Source organism: Ciconia boyciana, chromosome 8, assembly GCF_034638445.1.
Source record: "Ciconia boyciana chromosome 8, ASM3463844v1, whole genome shotgun sequence".
In the NCBI taxonomy this organism is placed as follows: Eukaryota; Metazoa; Chordata; class Aves; order Ciconiiformes; family Ciconiidae; genus Ciconia; species Ciconia boyciana.
The window spans coordinates 10,356,114-10,376,161 of NC_132941.1; the positions used below are offsets into that span (position 1 = coordinate 10,356,114).

General features: G+C 39.1%; 1 protein-coding gene across 2 annotated transcripts in view; it reads left to right on the forward strand.

The window, feature by feature from the left end:
- IL16 (interleukin 16) overlaps positions 1–19,210 on the forward strand; it is a 47,771-nt gene extending 28,561 nt beyond the window's left edge. The window contains exons 7-22 of one of the 2 annotated variants that reach the window (XM_072871296.1): positions 61–203; positions 2,379–2,489; positions 3,878–3,992; positions 4,211–4,284; positions 4,378–4,591; positions 5,685–5,802; positions 7,004–7,136; positions 7,995–8,082; positions 8,826–9,298; positions 11,786–11,927; positions 13,129–14,221; positions 14,736–14,919; positions 16,404–16,505; positions 17,215–17,467; positions 18,367–18,492; positions 18,749–19,210. In XM_072871296.1, coding sequence (XP_072727397.1) covers positions 61–203; positions 2,379–2,489; positions 3,878–3,992; positions 4,211–4,284; positions 4,378–4,591; positions 5,685–5,802; positions 7,004–7,136; positions 7,995–8,082; positions 8,826–9,298; positions 11,786–11,927; positions 13,129–14,221; positions 14,736–14,919; positions 16,404–16,505; positions 17,215–17,467; positions 18,367–18,492; positions 18,749–18,942 — 3,563 coding nt within the window. In that variant the 3' untranslated portion in view covers positions 18,943–19,210. Of the gene's footprint in view, positions 1–60; positions 204–2,378; positions 2,490–3,877; positions 3,993–4,210; positions 4,285–4,377; positions 4,592–5,684; positions 5,803–7,003; positions 7,137–7,994; positions 8,083–8,825; positions 9,299–11,785; positions 11,928–13,128; positions 14,222–14,735; positions 14,920–16,403; positions 16,506–17,214; positions 17,468–18,366; positions 18,493–18,748 lie in introns of those variants that run through there. The other variant, XM_072871295.1, reaches the window with a different exon arrangement.
- The last annotated feature ends 838 nt before the right edge of the window (positions 19,211–20,048 follow it).

Sequence of the window (20,048 nt, forward strand, 5' to 3'; positions counted from 1 at the left end):
AATGTGCAGAAATGTCCAACGCTTGAGAAATAACCCAGTCCCTCTCCCCACATCTGACAGGTTTAAACCCATACTGGGTAGGGGAGATGGACTGCATGGCACCCCGGAAAGCCATGCCCTTCAGAGACCGGCAGCCCCATGCTCTCCACACCAGCCGCAAATCTCTTTCCCAACAGCTGGACTGCACTGGAGGGAGAGCCCCAGTAAGTGCTACAGGAAATCACCTGAAAAACAGACAAAACTGTCTCCAACAAGAATCTCTCAATGACCTTGGCAGTCACTTTCCCGCCAAAACCTACCTTCCCTGCAGGGCCTGTCAGGGAAGATGGCGCACTCTGCTTCCTCCACTTTTTAACCCCATCCCTCCTCTGCGAGGAGTAGGAGAGCGGGAAAGGCTCTGTGCCAGGAAAACCCCATTTCTTCAGCAGCTTCTCCCTCCCATTGCCCCAGCAGGTTTTACAGTGTGTGTAAATCCCCCTGTGTGGTTCGCACCACCTTGGTAGCCACCCGGAGCCACCTCAGAGCTCACCGCTGAAGAGGCCCTTCCTGGGCGTCTCCCCGCCGCTGGCCGTGGAGGTGCTCTGTGCACGTGGCCGATAAAACCCCGGCCTGAGCTTTGGGCCCCGCCGCCGTGAGCCTCCCAAGTCACCTCCGTTGGCCCAGCCATGGCCACAAGCAGGTATGGACTCACCTCGTGGCTGGTAGTCGCTGCCCCCAGCTGCGCTGGCTGCGTGAGGCATCCCGCTTTCTGCCTCACAGCAAATCAGACATATTTAAACAACCCCGTTAATGTAGGCTAGACACTGACCCAGTCTCTTGCTATCCAGATGGATACCAAGCGATTCACCACAGGCTGGGAAAGTGGAGGCTGGGCAGGGTCGAGAGGGTGTGGGTATTTATGGCCACAGGTCCCCAGGATCAAGCCTGGAGTGGGAAGATGGAGGTGGAATTCCTCACACTCAGCTGCTACCTCCAGCCCTGCCTGAGGCCTGGCTGGGGGACTTGCTGCTGCTCCCCTGCCTTTCCCTGGCCAGTCCCTCATCCTGGGGCCACCACAGCCTGACCTAGGGCTTTAACGGGGGTGAGGAGGTGGCAAACTGGAGCACAAACCCCAACCAAATGACACCTGTGCAGACAGACAGACCCTCAGGGATTTGCTGGGCTTCCTCCTACTTGAAGGTCCTGCGTGGCAGATGCTGCCCATTGGCAGAGGCTCTTCGGTGGCATCCTGGTTTTAGGTATCGTTACCCAGTGTGCACAGAGATACAAAATACACCCACTCACACAGAAGCAAAAGAAATTTGAAAACTTCCGATTTCAGATTCAGGAGAACCACAATGGAATAAGCAATCACCCTGATCTGGCAGAGGTGTACTTTTCAGAGAGTATGTTTTTGGTATTGCACAGACATTTCCCTCTTGATCATGTTTCCAATCCCATGTTGAATAAATAATCTTGTTTTCATGTCAAAATTGATATTTATTTTGTCACATATGCAGAAGCTGAAATTCTGGCTGGTGTTCCACACACTTCAACACCTGTTAGTTTCACTTTGCTGCATTAAAAAAAGGTGTTGAACTCTCATGGACTCGTAACGAGTGCAATTAACTCTGGCCCTGCTGAACTTCATGCATAGTTAGCTTTAGGTAATGACTTTTGTCAGTGCTTAAATTAGTTTGTAATACCCAATTCCATGTTCAAACAGGAAGTTTTCATTAAATATTTAATTAAAAGTTCACTAAAATGGGTCAGATCTCAGGGGCTGGAGTTCAGAAATCCACTATCTGTGGCATGGAGGGAAGAAAAGCACTGAGAAACTGCTTATCTTGGTTATCAAGCAAAAAGGATGTGCTTCACCTCTTTCAGCAGTAGAAAGAAGCCTATGTGGTAGCTTAATGGAGGCAGCACATTGTAGTTCACAGTCTGAAGAACTTTTGTGAGCACTAATTCATGTTTTGGGGGAAATGCTGAAAACAGGTCCCAAGATAAAGCTATTTAATGGCAAGATGAGGGAAGAAGTTAGAATTTCTTGTTTCTTAGTTCAGTTCTTAGAGGCAAATATAATACTTGTTTAGGACCCCTAGTGGCCACAAATGGGATTTTGGATGGAGAATCAAGTGAGAGCACAAATATATCTTTGCACCATTTCAAGGGCGAACATTCTAGTTTCGCTCTAGTTTAGTCACTGTGGGACAATTTCAGTGAGCAGTGATTGTCTGAATAACAAGTGGCTTCTGAAAATTAGAGAGAATTTTTTTTTTTTAATCTTTAGTACCATCAATTACAAGGATGAAAATTTGAAATAAACAAGTTGTCCTAACGTATGTCCAAGAATTTCTGGTTCTGCATTAAAATTATTTTTTTTTTAATGTTCACAGGCAATTTCGAGACCATCTAGATCACTAAGTACAGCACAGCTAGTGCACACATCCTGTGGCTCACAGGCTTCAGTAATCTCAAACATCGTACTGATGAAAGGACAAGGGAAGGTGAGACTGGCTCTGTTGATTTACCATAGGGTTTTACTTCATTTCACAAATGCAAGCTGCAAAGTGCAGGGAAGTGACTTCAGGTATTAAAGTTGCTACTTCTGGATTGCCAATTTATATCCAGGCTTTGCCAGGAGTGATTAGTTATCATCACTTGCTTCTTAACCTTCTGAAGTATCTCTTTGCTGAAGCACAGTCTTCAGGTTCTAATAACATATCCACATCAAGCTAGCAACACCACCACTGACGTTCACTGCTACCCTTTCTGGCATCCGGAGGTAGGCTTGAAATCATAGACTGTGTCGTCCATAAGTTGCACTAGCACAGCAACCTTAGAGCTTCCTTCAAGTCAGAGTTAAGCCATAAAGACAGTTCTGTTGAGAAGGAAAACAAGAGCTACCAGGAACACACAGGACCTCAATAAAAAACAATAAACATTTGCAAAACCCACAATAAAGACTGGAGAAAGACACAGAAGATAGTTTTATCTACAAAAGTAATGTCATTGAAGGTGCTTAAAAAGAGAATACAGAATCTGTGAACTTAAACACATAGCTTTTGAACCTGTTGAATAAGATTCTAAATTTGTTCATTAATAACCTTTTAAGTTAAAATATTTAATATTTTATTTATAACTATTTAGGCTGTGAGATGACTCTCAGAAATCATTCCATGAAGTATTATCATCATTTACAAAATAATCATTTGTTGCCTGTATTTTGGGAGCCTATGAGGATGTCATCAGCACAGTACTTTCACTTTTCATTTGAGGGATGTTGAATGGCTTCAGAGGTGTGAATTAGTCTTGTAACATCCTTCTAAGGGTAGCAGGTAGTGTTTGACTTTTACATAAGGGGAGGAAGGCCAAAGAATAAGTAGACGAGAAGTATCTACCTACAAAGGTCTATCCGTGTTGCTTAAATTTACAACACGCATTAAGTCTGTTTAGTAGAGGGTGAGAGAGAGATATCTCCACAAGGTCTCCATCTGTGTGTCTGAAATTAGTAGTAATATTAAGATCTTATATGGTGGTTTTTTATCTATCTCATTTATGGGAGAGGAAATTAAGGAGAAGAACAGATAAATTAATCTCTCAAGGCTGCTTATTGGTTCAAGGGCAAAAAAAAATTTAGTAGTCTAAAACACACAACAGTGTGGTTATAATAGTGAATTAATTGATTGCAACAAACAAAAAGCACATCATGAGTGTATTCCACTGAAATGTTAATTTGCTTTTACTACTGGCATATGGTTGACTATTTTTTTCATGGATTATACTACTTCGTTGACTAGTACTGCCCATGTAGGTAATGCAGAAGAAACTGCAAATGAACTAGTATTAAAACTGAACATGGGCTCTCACACACTGCTTTTCTTCCATAAATTAGGGTTTGGGCTTCAGTATTGTTGGAGGGAAAGACAGCATTTATGGACCAATAGGCATCTATGTCAAAACCATCTTTCCTGGTGGAGCTGCTGCTGCTGATGGAAGGTTACAAGAAGGTGGGAAATCCCTCTTCTCTCCCTTTTCCCACTCCAGATTCCCAAAGAATGATTCCTAAAGGCAGATTAAAATGAAGCTGAAATGAACCATAAGTGACTTTTACACCTGCATCCATTATTGCATTTGCAAGATTCCTTTTAAGTACATGTATATATCATGTAAATTATTGCATAATACCGTAATAGTAACATAGTACCACTTTTCTCTTTAAAAACAGGTGATGAAATCCTGGAACTGAATGGAGAATCCATGCATGGATTAACACATTATGATGCTTTACAAAAATTCAAGGTTACATACTATCCTTCCAGAACAACTTCTGTCTTTACACACAACGTGCATGCAAACTCAACCCATTCATTCATTATCTTTTCCTTCTCGCAGGCCAAAAAGGGTCTTCTGACACTTACAGTCAGGACAAGCTTCAGCACGCCTCATTCTGCTTCCAGCTGTCTGTCACCCCACTTGTGTCAGTCACTGAGCTCTAGTACATGCATAACCAAAGAAAACAGCTCTTTCAGTTCAGAAAGTGCAGCATTCTCATTAAATGCTACAAAGCCCAATGACAGGGTCATAATGGAAGTTACCCTAAACAAAGGTAAGTGCTAAAATTAACTGAGCACTGCCAAACAAGGCACTAATTGACAAAACACTGTTCATTTGCTCTCTGAATGTCTTTCCTCACTAACCTGATTCTTTTCCTGAACTAAGTTTTTTTTACTAAACTAAATTAGATCTTGGTGCCTGCCAGTGCCAACAACTACATATCAACAGCAGGATTTTGAACACGATCTGTCCTCAAGAGCCAATAACTCATTTTCTTTTCACTCAAGCATTAGAGTCACATTCATATCCTTCATGTGAAAAACTAAACCTCTTGGCAACAACTACCAATTATTAAGCAGATTATGCAACTCTTACCCATAATTATGCAAGCAGTTCATTTCATTCTTGAAAAGGCTTAAAACCAAATAAAATCCATATATATATATATCTTCTTGTATTTTTAACTTCCTCTCCAACTGGCATCATCTTCTATTTATAAACAACCACTGGCAGAATGAAATAAACTTTTAAATATGGGAACATCAAAGCAACGAACAAAGCAAAGTCTCTATGGGGTAACAGTATGACTTACCAAACACACAGTATGGGATCTGACATCAGAGTGATTGTCCAGAGCAAAGAGGGTAAATTCACAAAAATCTTAAACTGTATTATGTAAAACAGAAACGGGATTGAGATGATATAGCAAACAATAGCCACACATCCTTACTTTTTGCTTGTTTTTTTCCTCCTTAATTTTTGCTCCTCCTTAATTTTTGTTCTTTTTTTTTTTTCCTATTCTGTCTCCTTGTAAAGTCATTTGAATTCTTCTGTAATGACAGATATTTTGCAAAATAAACCTGCATTGCATTGTGTCTGTGACACACCAGTAATGACTTTTAAAACAGATCTTGGAATCTCACAAGAAATATTGGTGTGCACTCACTTTAATAATGAGGGAAAACAAATAGAAAACAAAAAAGAAAAAAGCAGTAGGAACAGCAGCTGATATTGAACACAAGACTTTGGTTCTGATTTGTATAGAAAAAAAAAATTAAATTGAAGACAGTTTTAAAAAAAGGTCTCTCCAACTGTTTGTTTTGACTGCTTCTCATGTGTTTTTTTATTATTATTAATTCTTTCAGAGCCAGGGGTTGGCCTTGGAATCGGGTTATGTAGCATTCCTTACTTCCAGTGTATTTCAGGGATTTTTATTCACACCCTCTCACCAGGCTCAGTGGCACATATGGATGGGAGACTCAGGTAGGATGAGAAAGAGCATCTGTCTTATGCCACAAGTTTTTCATTGCTCTGTTTTATGGGTTTATTTTTGACCTGTTTGGGCAAGAAGTCTAGTGCTTTCTGGGAGATTTGGGTTTAAAGCGTACATGCTATTCTGAGGGTTTGAGCATGTATATTTAGGATATGTGGGATTTCCAGATATATAGCAATCCAGTTAAATTATTGTCTCTTGTCCAGGCTGGGCTAGCTTTGTGGGTCTTAGACAAGCATATAGCATGCTTTCTGGAGGAGATTTCCAAATGAGAAAGTATTTGGAAAAACGCAAACATATAGCATACTCTGGCTTGTTTGAGCACTAGTTTTTCCTGACACAAGCTCCTCAAATTCTATCCCTTCTTGCCCAACAGAAATACAGATTTGCTGAAATGAGCTTTAGTGGGAGTGTAGAAACTCACTTTGTAAGATTTATGACCTGTTAGTAGTGTTGAACATATTTAGAATTGAACAGAATACAGCATTTTCAGTGAAGACTTTTTGATTTAACCTTAGGTGCTCTATAACCCTCCTCTCTACATGCCTAAGACTTTAGCTGAAAGAACTGTGGTCTTACACTATTTGAAAGTTTGTATGATATGAATCAGTGCCTTCAGTCAGCCTTTTAATGTATGTGGGTATTTGCAGTGGAGCAGAGAAGGGCAGTCTCAGTTTCCATGTGGGCCAAATTTGGATTTCATCTAGAAAGATTCAGTCTAGCAGTTAGCAGGATTACAATAGTTTGGTACTAGAATTTTTCTGTTAAGTTATTCATATGTAGCAGACACACAACATCCTTTCTGACCTTAAATAATGCTATCAGACCATAAAGACGGGAAAACTGAAGTGTTAAATTGAAAGGAAGGAAGGAAGATGTAGGTGGAAGCAGCAGCTGAGCTGCATACAGCAGAAAGATCACAGACACAAAGCGTGCATAGCTGAACATGAAGAAAGCTCAAAGGTTGCACACAACGAGGCAGTTAGATCAAAAAAACCTTGACGTCCAACTCATTCCCATTCCATTTTCTGTAACAGGAACAGACAGACATAATGATTTAATCTGTGATCAAATTAGACGTCAACCACATTAATTTGCTTTTTGTATACTTTCACAGGGGTGAGACAAGGTTGGGATAAAAAGAAAATCTGTTTTGTTTACATCCTCTCTCTTTTTTTAATATCTCTGTAGGTGTGGAGATGAAATTATTGAAATTAACGAAGCTTCAGTACAAAATACAACTCTTAATGAAGTTTATGCCGTATTAAGCCATTGCGATCCTGGTGCAGTGCAGATTATTATTAGCAGACACCCTGAACCACAGGTAGCACACACTGTATTCTTTCTGACTTTCAATAAAGCACATACTGAGAACTAAGACTAAGTGAGGGAGCAGGTGTTAATCTAAAACAGGTGGAAACATGTTGATAACAAAGATGCTGATCTCTATAAGCATCGCTGCACAGAAACAAACCTGATATATGCACTGCCTTAAGTATAATCATGTAAGATTTAAAGATCACTGAAGACAGTCTTGCATGAGTTTCTGTGCTGTGAATAAGGAAACTACAGAAATAACATTGAAGAAATAAACCAAAATATATTTCTTATTTGAGAAAGAATTCCCAATAATAAGAAAATAATTTGAAAGAGGGAATATACCCCCCAAAAAGAAATAAATGTTTATACACTCATCTCTCAGTAATTAAAATTTAGGTCTTGCTAATATTTATAATTAAATTAATATTAAAGTAAAATATTTTATTCTTGCAAGATTTTTCTACAAAATGCTTCCTAACACCAAATATTGTATAAATTATTATCAAGTTTAAATTGTTGCATAAATTATCATAAAAACGTAGTATTAAATTATCTTATACTGGTAAATCCGGAACTCCACTTCTAGTGAAATATGCAAAAGAACATTTATCTTTGAAAGATCCTTTTTTATCTAAAAAACCAATATAAATAGCACATCCGTAGATATACTTCATCTATACTGGAATATATATAAATATAATGGTGTGCACTTACTTAGCTTTAAAATTAACTGATGTGTGATATAACTAGGTCTATTCATTTCCAACAGAGGACTTGCAGGACTTTGTGAAAGGAATAAATGTTTAAAATTTACTCACCCCACAGCAATTTCATGACAGTATAATAGCATGATATTCCCTAGGTGTCTGAGCAACAGCTAAAAGAAGCTGTTGCACAAGCTGTGGAAAACAACAGATTTGGAAAGGAGAGACACCAATGGAGTACTGAAGGTAAGGGAATAAGTGGATTCATCGAGACATGGTAATTTTGACTTAAAAGATATATAGGATTAATACATGCTGTATTAGAATCCTTGGTAACAGTCAAGTAACCCAGAGCAGAAAGGAAGAGGAGGAAACCACACAGGACAGCGCTCCTAACATGCCTCCTAAGATACATTACCAGAGTGATGAGAAAAGAACATATCTGTCTGATCGCCAGCAAAAAAATTTTTGTGCAAACTTCCTCTTGCTCTTGCTCATCCTTTCCAATTCATAACCTCTGCTTAAAGCTTTTCAAGCAACTGTCAGTAGGTGACAGGACTTATGATAGCAAGGAACTGCACAACGCAGGTGATGTCCTGGGGACAAACAGCTTGTTAATCCCCCTGTGAGGAAAAGCATATGCAATCCTGGCTAGAGCTATTTGCCCAGTTCAGCTATGACATCCTCCCACAGTAACATATTGCAATGATACTCCTTTTAGTGTCCTCATTTCTTGTAAAGGACCAAAGATAACAGAATCATCATCAGTAAACTATACTGCTGAGATATATATATAGGGAAAACGTAATGTTGTTTTGCTGTCCAAGAATGTAACTGTTGACTCTTCGATCTACAAGCCTTTAATGCATAAAATCATACCTTTGCATCAACTGATGATGGTATTTAGCTGCAAATTTAATCAGCTGAATCTCAGAAGTGAGCACTTTGCATGTATCTGAATAGCCATTTTGAACATGTTCCTGATACAGGTGTTAAAAAACTAGAAATGAGCTGGCATGGAAGACACCCATGTGAAAAACCTATTGAAAGGAATGCTGCTCATTGCAACCGCAGGACACAGAAGCTAATGACCCGCTCCAGCAGTGACAGCAGCTACAACCCTCGGTCCTCATGTAGTCATGGTGCTGCATACCAACTGACTGACTTGAAAGCAAGAGTACATAGCATTGATGTACCGATTACCAGACAGCCTGGCCTGCTGTACTCATTGTCTGGTAATAATTCAGAGCGAAATTCCCCTCCTACTTGTAGTGAGGGAGGTCGACCCTTGCAAAACACTAAGAAATCATCAGAGATCCTTGTTAGAAAACCTAAATCTTCAAAGCCCAAACCTCCACCAAGGAAATATTTTAAGCAGGACTGTACATGTAATGACCAGTGCGCAGACAGAAGAGAAAAGCTTGTATCGGAAGTGGCTGTATCACCTTCTGCAAGTGTTCAGGTAAAGCAAAATTTGCAAAATTTTTCTTGTGTTTCATATTTGTGAGGCAGGGGAAGGAGGAAGGCAAAGTGACTTTGTATTATGGCAGGAAGAAAGGCAGGGAAGAAAGAGAAAGTGTGCATAAATATGTAAGGACTGGGGGAAGGGCATGAGGCTCTTCTGTTTTGAAAATAATGTATGTATCTTAGTGAAGCCAGTTTAGGTCAAAATGTGATGTTCAAACTAAGGTCAGAAGGCAGAGAAGTGCCTGAAGGAAATTTTCTTCCATATCAAGGAATCTGAGTTAAAATCCCAGTGAGAGCAGCAGGAAGAATGAATTTGAGTCCCTTGCTGTCATGCCTCATGAACACATGCCACTGGTGGTATCGGACACGCTCTGGTTCCAGTGCAACTGGAACAGCGATGTGCTCTGGGCTGGGACTAGAGGAGTTTGCACAGCCTCTGATGTCAGCTTGGTATGGTTGATCCTAACCTCGGCACTTACAGAGTCAAATTGTTTATGAAGTAGAGAAGTCGTGAAACAATTTTTTTGTTTCAGTAGTGGATTTCTGTTGGAAGAAAACACTAACATTATGTACAGCAGGTAGTCTTGGGCTCATAGACATTTCTTGAGACGAGGGGGTACTAAACTAACTCATTTAAATTGCAAGGCACATACATATTTGTTGATGAGCTACAATGTTTGAAAACTGAGTGTATATTTGTACGTTTCTAAATTTCAGTTCCCTCTCTTATCTAAGATAGAACAGAAAGACAGTGTTTCACATTTGCATGAGTGTGAGGGATTGTGAGATCTGCATGTTGAAACAAAGTTGTGGTTTGTTTAAAAATGAAACCTCTTTCCCCTGCGTTTAGTAACATGCCAGCAGAAACGAGCAAATCTCAATGCAATGCAAGCAAAACCCCCCCACAGTTCCCAAGCTGCAGAGATCAAAATAAAATTATCCAGCTCAGATTGAAGTCCATGTATAATGTTAATATCCAAGAAAGTTTCAATTCAGAACCTCATGTAAGGTCACTCTTTTACCATCCCCTAAGAAGAGAGCAGTAGAAACATATTCATCAACAGCTACTAGAAAATCACCTTTCAGAAGTAAAATTTAGGGAAATAAGTACTTGTTGAACTTATCACTGCATGCAACTTATTTTTCTTCAGTACTCAGTCATTCTAAATGACAAAGAGAAAAAAATAAAACTTAGGATCAATAAAGTCTATGAAAAGTCAAGCTCTGTTAATGAAGATAACTTCCTCTAGTAAGACAGTCTGTGTATCTCAGGGCAACAGCTCCTTTAAGTCCCCAGGAGAGAGGGTTTCTTGTCAGAATGTATTTCAGGTCATTAAGAGAAGGTTTTATTACTGCCTTTTTTTTTTTTTTTAACTTTTATTCCCCAAACATTTTGTATTAGTCACTTTGAGGCCTGCATACTACAGTTTTATGTGGGGGTTCTGCAGACTGTAAGGTTGCTTTTTCATAACCAAGAATGCTTAACTGATATTTTTGACTGTGCTTTAAACTGCATCAATAAAAAGGTAGGTATAATGGCCATCAGTAAAGAGTAAGATCAAACTGTCTGTTCGTAGCGCTTCCAAATTGGCTGTTTCACTTACTGAACGTTGAATGTCCACATCTAACAGCAACAGAACACAAGTGCAACTTTCAAGAACGACCCTAGTAAGCAGGGGATGGAGAAAGGTTTTCCTAGCATAAGAAAATTGCATAACAAACAGCACCTCATTACAGAAAAGCTAAGAAATTGTTCAGTTACTGATTTTTTCAGGACAACCTCATTTGTTTCTAGTCCTTCACACTCTCTCCTGTTTGGTTTTGGTTCCTATTAGTAATTCTGGAGCTTAACTACATAGCAGAGAGCACTTCCAGTGTCACAGCAAAGCAGATGGTAACTTGGTATCATTGGTTACAAAGGAATTGAGTAATTCCAGAGCATGTGTTAATGATGTTGAGAGTGGCATTTACTGCAACCTCAAACTAATCCTCTCACCCTATGTTTCCAGCCAAAAACAAGAAAGGGAGAGCTCTGAAACTGCAGTAATGGTTTGGCTTGTCTAGCTTGTGCTTACGGGCAAAAGGCTTCAACAGAAAAGAGAGTTTGACATGAAGTTAGAGGAAATTTGCTTGACTGGTTTGCAAAAGTCTACTGAATGGCTGATTTTACAAAAATTGAAAATTATAGTAGGCAGTCTTTTAGTTTATTATAAAGTTTATTACTAAATTTTTGAGATGTTAATTGCATTTTTTCACTGTCTGTCTACAAGTGTAACCATAAAATATCATGCCAGCACTCTTGAAATATAGAATAAATTAAGTCCTATGAGGATTACATCCCAAGCAGAAGTGAAAGCTTGATTTCTATTCAATATTTCTTTCCAGATTAAAAACAAATGAAAATACATGTTTTTTTCAGATTCATCTATAGTGTGGTCTGTATAATTACATTCTGACACATTTCTATTTCCTGTTTGTTCAGCAGGAAGTTGGAGAACCAATGCTAGAGGGACATCAAACTGATGTAACCCACAGTGTCTTTACCACTTCTCCTACAGCATACGATACTGAACACATAACTGCTGTTCCAGCGGGCAGAGATCAAGAAAGAAAAGCAAACTTAGGTATGTTTGATTCCATGAACTTTTTTTTGCAGCTGAACCTAGCATTTAGTTTGGATTCCAAAATGGGTATCAAGCTGACTTCACCTTTCTCTTTAAATGTAGACTTCAACCCATATCTGTAAATTTTGGGGTGAAGAGATAAAATTTCAAATTATTGATTAATCTTTGAAAAAAAGGGGAAACTATATCAAAAGAAGCATAACGATTTCTTGTAAAAAAGTATTAATGGACAGGTACACTATTGCTGTATTTCTTCAGATGAAACTGCTTATTTATATTGAAAAATTGATATTAAAGGTTAGTTTTAGCATTTCTAAAGGACATTTTTATGCATAGTTTCAAGGCTCAAGTGTTGCAATGGTACAATCTACTGATAATAAGTTAGTATCTTGTGCTAGTTAGAATTAAGGAAACTTACTGTTAAGGGAACAAAACAATCTCAAGATGTCTCTTACAACCTAAACCGTTATGTAATTCTGTAACTCCGGGCTCAGATCATCAAAAAAATAATGGTGCCTTAAAAAAAAATATTTTAATTTACACTGAAGCAGATAACAGTAACTGTGCAACTGCACAAACAAAAGTTTGCTGCCATTCAGCTCTGCCATGTCTAACATTAAAATGCTTAATCAGTCTGTGATGTAAAAAATATTCCTACATTAGAACTGAGTTTTTACTTACTAGAAAAATACAACTGGAAATGCCTGCATAAATTTAAGGAAGCATAAACATTAATCAAAGATCTTCATGGGAGATTCTTTTTAGAGCAGGATATACCTACAAAGGTAGGAAACAAAAATTATTTTTTGGAATAATTTACTGTAACACCAGCTTTTTCACTAGGCTGAAAACAACATTGCAATTTTAGCCTTCTATTTTAACTGTTATAGCCTATATCATGACTTCAGCACCCCAGAATTTCAGGTTACCTTTAGAAGTTGCAGGCCCTTTAGAAAAGGGATCTTGTATAAAAGCACAGAAGAGCCTTGTTTTTCAGTTCATTTCAGTGTCAGGAATCGAAACTTGTAGATCAAGAGTTGAGAATTTCAAAAAAGTTCAAACTTTTTAGAAACTTTAAAAAATACCTATTGGAGGCTTGAATGAAATTAAAATTTAATGAATTAATAGCAATGCATAGATAAGGGATGGAGAAGGAGAAGTAGAAGGAGGCTTGTTTGTAATCGATGTTTCTCTAATACAGGGAATCCACTTTCATCAATACAAAGGCCTATACTTAAAAGACAAACACGGGTAGATTATAGTCTTAATACAACAACAGAAGACCCTTGGGTTAAAATTTCCGACTGCATAAAAAGCTTATTTAATCCTACCATGAGTGAAGACAATGTCCACTTAGATTTGCAACCTGGCATCGACACAAATAAAGAGAATCAAAATCGAAGCAGCTCAGAGACAGTTATGAAGAAATCAGAATCAGAAACAGTCGGTTCAAAAGTGCTAAAATCACATGAAAATGACAGTGTGAAAAAGGCTCCTCCTGTTGCACCTAAGCCAGCCTGGTTTCGCCAAAGTCTGAAAGGATTGAAGAAAGCAAATTCAGATTTAAAAACACAGGCAGATCAAAGTCCTCCTGACCTTGAGAGTATTTCCAGCAAAGAACTGCAATCCAGCTTATCCCGTGTGTCTCCTAGGGGATCATCAATAAAACAAAGAATAAGCTCATTTGAATCTCTGAGTGCTCCACAGTCACCTGAAAAAATACACCGGTTTAGCCTGAAACCATCAGTCCAGAAAGAACACCCTCCCACTGCCACAGGGTCAGAAGCGGCTCCAGCTCATTTAGACCAAGCCTTTCTCCAACATTGTGAAACTAGCCAACAACAGTCAGTGTCACCTGCGGTTATGGGTACAGAGAGCCCAGACAGATCTTCCTCTCCCAGCGAGGTCCTTGCGGCTAGCTCAGAGAAAAGCAACAATGCCAACACTGAAAATTCCTTGGGTCTCTTAACTACAGAAGCCATTGCAACTTCCCCTCTTGTATCGGTAGCAAAAGCACACAGCCTAAGATCACGAAGCTTCCCACTTACTGCTACCCAGTCTTGTGAGATGATGAAGCCATATAACGAAAAGTACAGCAAAATCTATTCCATCAGTAACCAGGTGTCATCTGCTTTAATGAAATCTTTGCTTTGCCTTCCTCAGTCTCCAGCCTCTTCTGGAAACAGTGCATGGGAAACTACAGACACATTGTCTCAGTCCTCTGTGGAGGAGGATGGGACTTCTCTCTCACCCGCAAGTGAGAATCATCATCTGGACACTGGGTTTTCGCTAAAGTAAGATACCATATTTAAAAATCAGATTTGCAGATCAGCATTGCTGAGCATCTGTGCTGATTCACTGGCAGATTAACATTCTAAGGTAGTAGCACACAATAGTAAAGCACAGATTAAGTTAAGAACTTTTTAGAGCACAAAGATTGAATGACTCATATGACTGTTACACTTGTTTTTAATTTGTACTATATAAGCGCATGTACATTTCAAGCTTCCTCCTACTTAAGAAGGAATATTTCTAGCATCTCCATGATAAAGGAGATTTAAGTCTGTTTTTTGCCTGGGGCCAGGAGATTATTCGTATTCTGTTATGTGATAGATCCCACTTCTGTTAGGCTAACATGATTAATTTACATTTGTATGTATTTATAATACTTATTATAGGAGCTACCACCCCAATTACATGCTAATAAGATCAAAAGATGACTGTTCCAAAATTACCTGTGCTACGCTTTTGTGGGTATATTCTTTCATAACTCAATGTTTCTTTTTTACTCCGGTCACAATGGGACAGCCTCTCCGAGTTGAGAGAGTATACTGTGAGCCGAGCAGACAACGAGAAAGAGGAAGAGAAACAGGAACATGGCTCACCTCAAGCAACTGGTGCGTCAGGGCAGTCTGTCATCTCTCTGCTTTCCCCTGAAGAGTTAGCAAAACTTATAGAGGAAGTCAAATCACTAGATGAAGCAACCTTAAAGGTAAATCTGCTTTTTCTTTTTGTGCATGATTTTCAGAAAGCTGTGGAGTGGATGTGCCTGGTTAATCTTTGCAACTTGATATTACAAGAAGTAAAACAATCATCTCAATATGTACCAGTAGTAATGTTTAGCTCTTTTGATTAAAAATCTTGAAGAAATCTTCAAAGATAACTAAGCAAGAGTAATACCCATTTAACTAATGGGGTAACAGTCATTCATCAGGTAAGGTCAGTGTATGCAGAAGTAGGCACTGATATTTTGGAGGCCTTTCTTTTTATTTGGGTTGCCAGTCTGAGATACCCAGTGCCCCATATTTTGGGGATACTGAGCAACCTTTAGTCTTACTGGATTAATCTAGAATTGCAATAAAGCTCAGAATAAGTCAAAATCAAGGTTGAATTTGTGCATTCCAGAACTGTAAAGACTTTTAAAGACTGCTCATACCCAAAGAAAAAGCAGATAACATCCAGAGCTCTGCATTGAAAACAGTTCAGCTTCTGCTGGCAGCTACGTGCTTGCTGTGTTAAGACACTCCAAGCTGTGCAAAAGCAGCATAACTGCATTAACGCACCAATGAGCCTAAGCTATATTTAGTTTTTGCCTCTTAGCTAACTGCAGTGGCATGTCTCCCAGGTTAGTCCTGGTTTGTGTCTGTACTGCATGGAGCATGGGTAGAGAATTCATGTCTGCCTGTCAGAATACTAGGTAGACATGTTCTCATGTCAGAGATAAATTCTTACTGACTACATCAAACTTTGCTAGTATGTTGCAATCAAAAAGCAGTTTGACAAGCAGAATTTATGAAAGCCAGGTTTTGTATCAATTTGTGTTTCTTGTCAACATCCCAGGTTGATTTTTTTTGTCTGATTAGCAGTAAAAGCTATGTTGCAATGTTGCCCTCCATGGGACATTAGCCTCTCTCATATCAAGTCATCGTTTTCATGGAATTTTCAGGACAATCTTGAGCAGCATGGACCATCTGCCTCATTGCAGATGGCCAGTGGATTCAATTGTGGAAGGAAACAAGACACAATATCAAAAGATGCAACTACAACTGCTCACATACTGAACATGACTGTGACACTGTGGTCAAGAAAGCCACATTTCCTTAGGACACTAAGTTGTATGCCAAATTCTTTTTCCACTTTTTCAGTGAAAAGGTCCTCTAGCATGATTCAGCAATATTTTCTGTTTCTACAGTACATATCTATACTCTAGAAATTAATTCAATTTATGGTCCAGATCCAACTGATAACCTGTTTACCAAATCAAAACAATTTTAGACACAGAATAGCATTTTATTAAATAGGTAATTGATAGGTAAATTTGATCAAAACCAAATACTAAACATGTCTCAGTATTATGCTTATGCCACTAAGTCTCATTACAAAATGCACAATGGACAGAAAGAAAACATGCTGATTTTTCAATCATCTTGATATATCTATTGGGAAGTTCTTGACATTATTTCTTTCTCTGCCTAGGAATTTGATGATATTCATGTTACAATTTTGCATAAAGAGGAAGATACCGGGCTTGGATTCAGCCTGGCAGGGGGCATTGATCTAGAAAACAAAGTGATAACAGTAAGTAACATCTTTCTTAAAAAATACTCCAAAACCAACTACTCTGTCTAAAAATATGTAACTTGCTGGTTTTCTACTACAGAGGTTGGCTTTTGGCATAATCAAAGTAGGCAGCTGTACTGATAGGGTCAGAAGAATCATGGTCTTAATGGGTGAAAACAGGATCCTTCTGCACAGAGCCCTCTCCAGGTGATTGGCAGTGGTGTCCTGTTTCCTTGGGCAGCATACTCCCCAACAGCTCTGAAAGCCAACGCAGAACAACACACAGCCCTCAGCAGGAAGTAACCAACACCTTATTCACATGCTTGTAGAAGACCATGCAGGGTGGTCAGGAGGAATGAGGTGAGCGTGTAGACACATAAGGGGTCTTGAAGCTAGAGACTAGCTTCATGCCTTCTTCCTCTCACTAGCAGAGAAGCGAGAGGGTCAGGAAATAGCATAGGCAAGGTACGTAACCATGGGCAGCAAGGCTTTGGCCATCTGATACCAGGGCTAAACAGATTGCCTAGCTGCTTGAGGAGGGCTGTGCCCAGGAGAACTTCTCTGTACAAATTTATTCAGCCCTCAGTCCTGAAACGTGCTAAAAGCAACTTGTTCCTGGCAAAGAATAGAAAATGCACATGGTAAAAAGTATTAACTGAGTGATCTAGTGATTTGTCCTTTTTTTCCTCTTTCCTTTTGTGTGTGTGGTGACCGGGCTCTTCAATAGGTTCACAAAGTGTTTCCCAATGGACTAGCATCTCAGGAAGGAACTATTCAGAAAGGAGATGAAGTACTATCCATTAATGGAAAGTCTCTTAAAGGCGCAACTCACAACGATGCCTCAGCAATCATGCGACAGGCTCGACAACCCAGACAAGCTGTTGTTGTCACTAGAAAAGCTAAAGATGCAGAAAAAAATCTCAACATTTCAATCAACTCTAGTACATCTTCAGTAGCAAGTGATGCCTCACAAGATTCTGGTGAGTAAATTCAGTGGCATTACACCTTGCAGCCCCCACCTGCTAAGTGTTTACTCATCGCCTGAAATCCTGAGTGTTCATAAAGCAGCTCAGCATTGGCCGTGTGAATCTGAGAACCATGATTAAAGACAGCATGGTCAATAAAAGATTCCTGAAACAGACATTTGGAATAACTTTGTTGGAAAGGGAAAGAATTAATGGAGTTCTAAAATAAAGGAACCCTCTGAAAAAAAACAACCTCTGTATGAATTTCTGTAGACTTACAAAGATTATTATTGTAGTTACACATCTAATTGAAGGTATAATGACTACTCAATGAACAGTGATTTTTTATTCTAATATTATTAGATTCTAGTTTATAAGACTTTTTCTCTGTGAAAGAGAATTTCAGTTTGAACAAACAATGTGCTATTGTTTGATATAGCAGGTGGCTACATCTGAAATATAGCAAGGTCAGATTTTTGCAGAAACCTTCACATTCTTAAGATATTTTTGTGGGGTTTTTTTCCCTAAAGCATAATCTGGAGATCTGTAGCTTTATTTATGTACTGCAAATAAACATTAGCAGCTTTGTAGTTGATAACAATTTCATAACTAACATCAAGTCAAATGTTTACCTTAAATTTTGCTCATTGAACAGATTTTTCTAACTTTAGTAAATGTCACCAGCTTTCATTTTTATATTTCCATTCTGCCATGAATTCAAACACAACTTTCCCTCCCCAGCTTCCCAGAGGGCCTTATAATGACAAAAAGAGGAATTAAAAGTTATAGTTTTCTCTTTCATTTGGCAGTTTATGGTGCCTTTGCAAACAAAACAAAAGTTCGTTTTTTGTAACAGATGTGTTAGCTTTTCAGACTATGTGGTGCCCATCTGCTAACTTTCCATTTGTTTCCAGCAACTGAAGATACAATCTGCACTGTAACTCTAGAAAAAACACCTGCTGGTTTAGGATTCAGTCTGGAAGGAGGGAAGGGCTCTATTCATGGAGATAAACCCATCATCATCAACAGGATATTTAAAGGTAAACACATTTAAATGTGTACACAGCAGGTTCTTAGCTGATGCAAACTTGTGCAGTTCATAACTGACTGCTGATTTATACCCATGAAAATGGTATTTTTTGTAAATGCAGCATTATCCTGTGCAGTGCCAGTAATCTGTTGCCTGCTGAGACCAGGTGGTTTATACCAAACATGCTGGTGATCCTTAATAAGTGAAAGATACATTAAAGACTCCTCCTCACAAAGAATTAAAGGAAATTAATTTTCTTTCCCCAGGGACTGCATTAGAACAAAGCAGCCCTGTTCAGCCTGGTGATGAGCTATTACAAGTGCACACAACTGCCATGCAAGGACTCACTCGTTTTGAAGCGTGGAATGTAATCAAGGCATTGCCCGATGGGCCCATCACAGCTATCATCAAGAGGAAGAATCCAAGCTCTGTTACCACCAAGTCATCTGAAACTTTGTAAGAGAAGGAATTAGACTACTGCCAATATTACAAACAAAAAAGGATTTTATTACTTGCAGCCATTTGGCTAGCGCAGCAAGATACTCAGAAAGCACATATGAAAAGTACACATGATCTTACTGCCAGTTACAGAGCAAGCTGTCTGGGATAAAATAAGATGTGCACAAAATGTGCATGATTCTTATTTCAACATTCAAAAACAGATGTTACAAAGTGTAGAATTATAAGATAATGACTTTATTAATAATATACTGGTTGTAATAAAATATGTGACAGCTATAGCACTCTCCTATTTTAAGCCATTAACTTTACAAATATCAGAAGCACATTCTGTGTTAAGTTTTCAGGCTTACTCTACAGGTTTTGCTCCCTGCCTTACTTTTCCAGGAGGAAGAAACGTGTCTACAAGCCTACAACTAAACACTGTAGCAAAGGAAAAGCCTTAGAGAATGTGTAAGGGGCAGAGAAAGGGGGATGCAACTTTGTGTGTCAAAACAACAACATGCCCTGGAATACTCCAGCTTTTGTATTCAAACCACAGAACATCCAAAACCTGTCTAGGGTAACTTTCTGCTAGCAGTTGACAGAGCCATCTCAACTCCAGCAGGCAAACACGGGGCGGGGGGAGGAAGAGTGTCTCACAGTATTGCAAGACACCAGAGGTCTCAGAGGACTACAGCAGGAGGGTAACAAGGCCATTTAGAACCAACTCCTACCTTCTAACCACACATATTTTTTGGTATGTCTTTGTGTTAATTTGTAAGGGAAAGTACCAGTGAGAGTATTTGGGTATTAAAAGTTCTGAATCCAAATATTTATTCTTGAAACACTAAATAACTTGGAGATAAATCTATGCTTCAAATGCTATCAGCATTTTGGCAGCTGATATGGAATTCTACCAGCAGCAGCTCGTGTATCTATGGCAAGATGGTCTTGTGCACCCATTTGGTCTTCTCTGACCTACTTCACCAAAGGGAGAGATGCAACATCCAGATGGAAGTAGTGACTCACCGGTTGAAAGCCAGATGGCTGCACTGGTTACTGTCCTTGGCTGTTCACCTTCCCTTAGTCAGGAATTTGCTGCACCCTTCTTCTTCAGTTACTTAA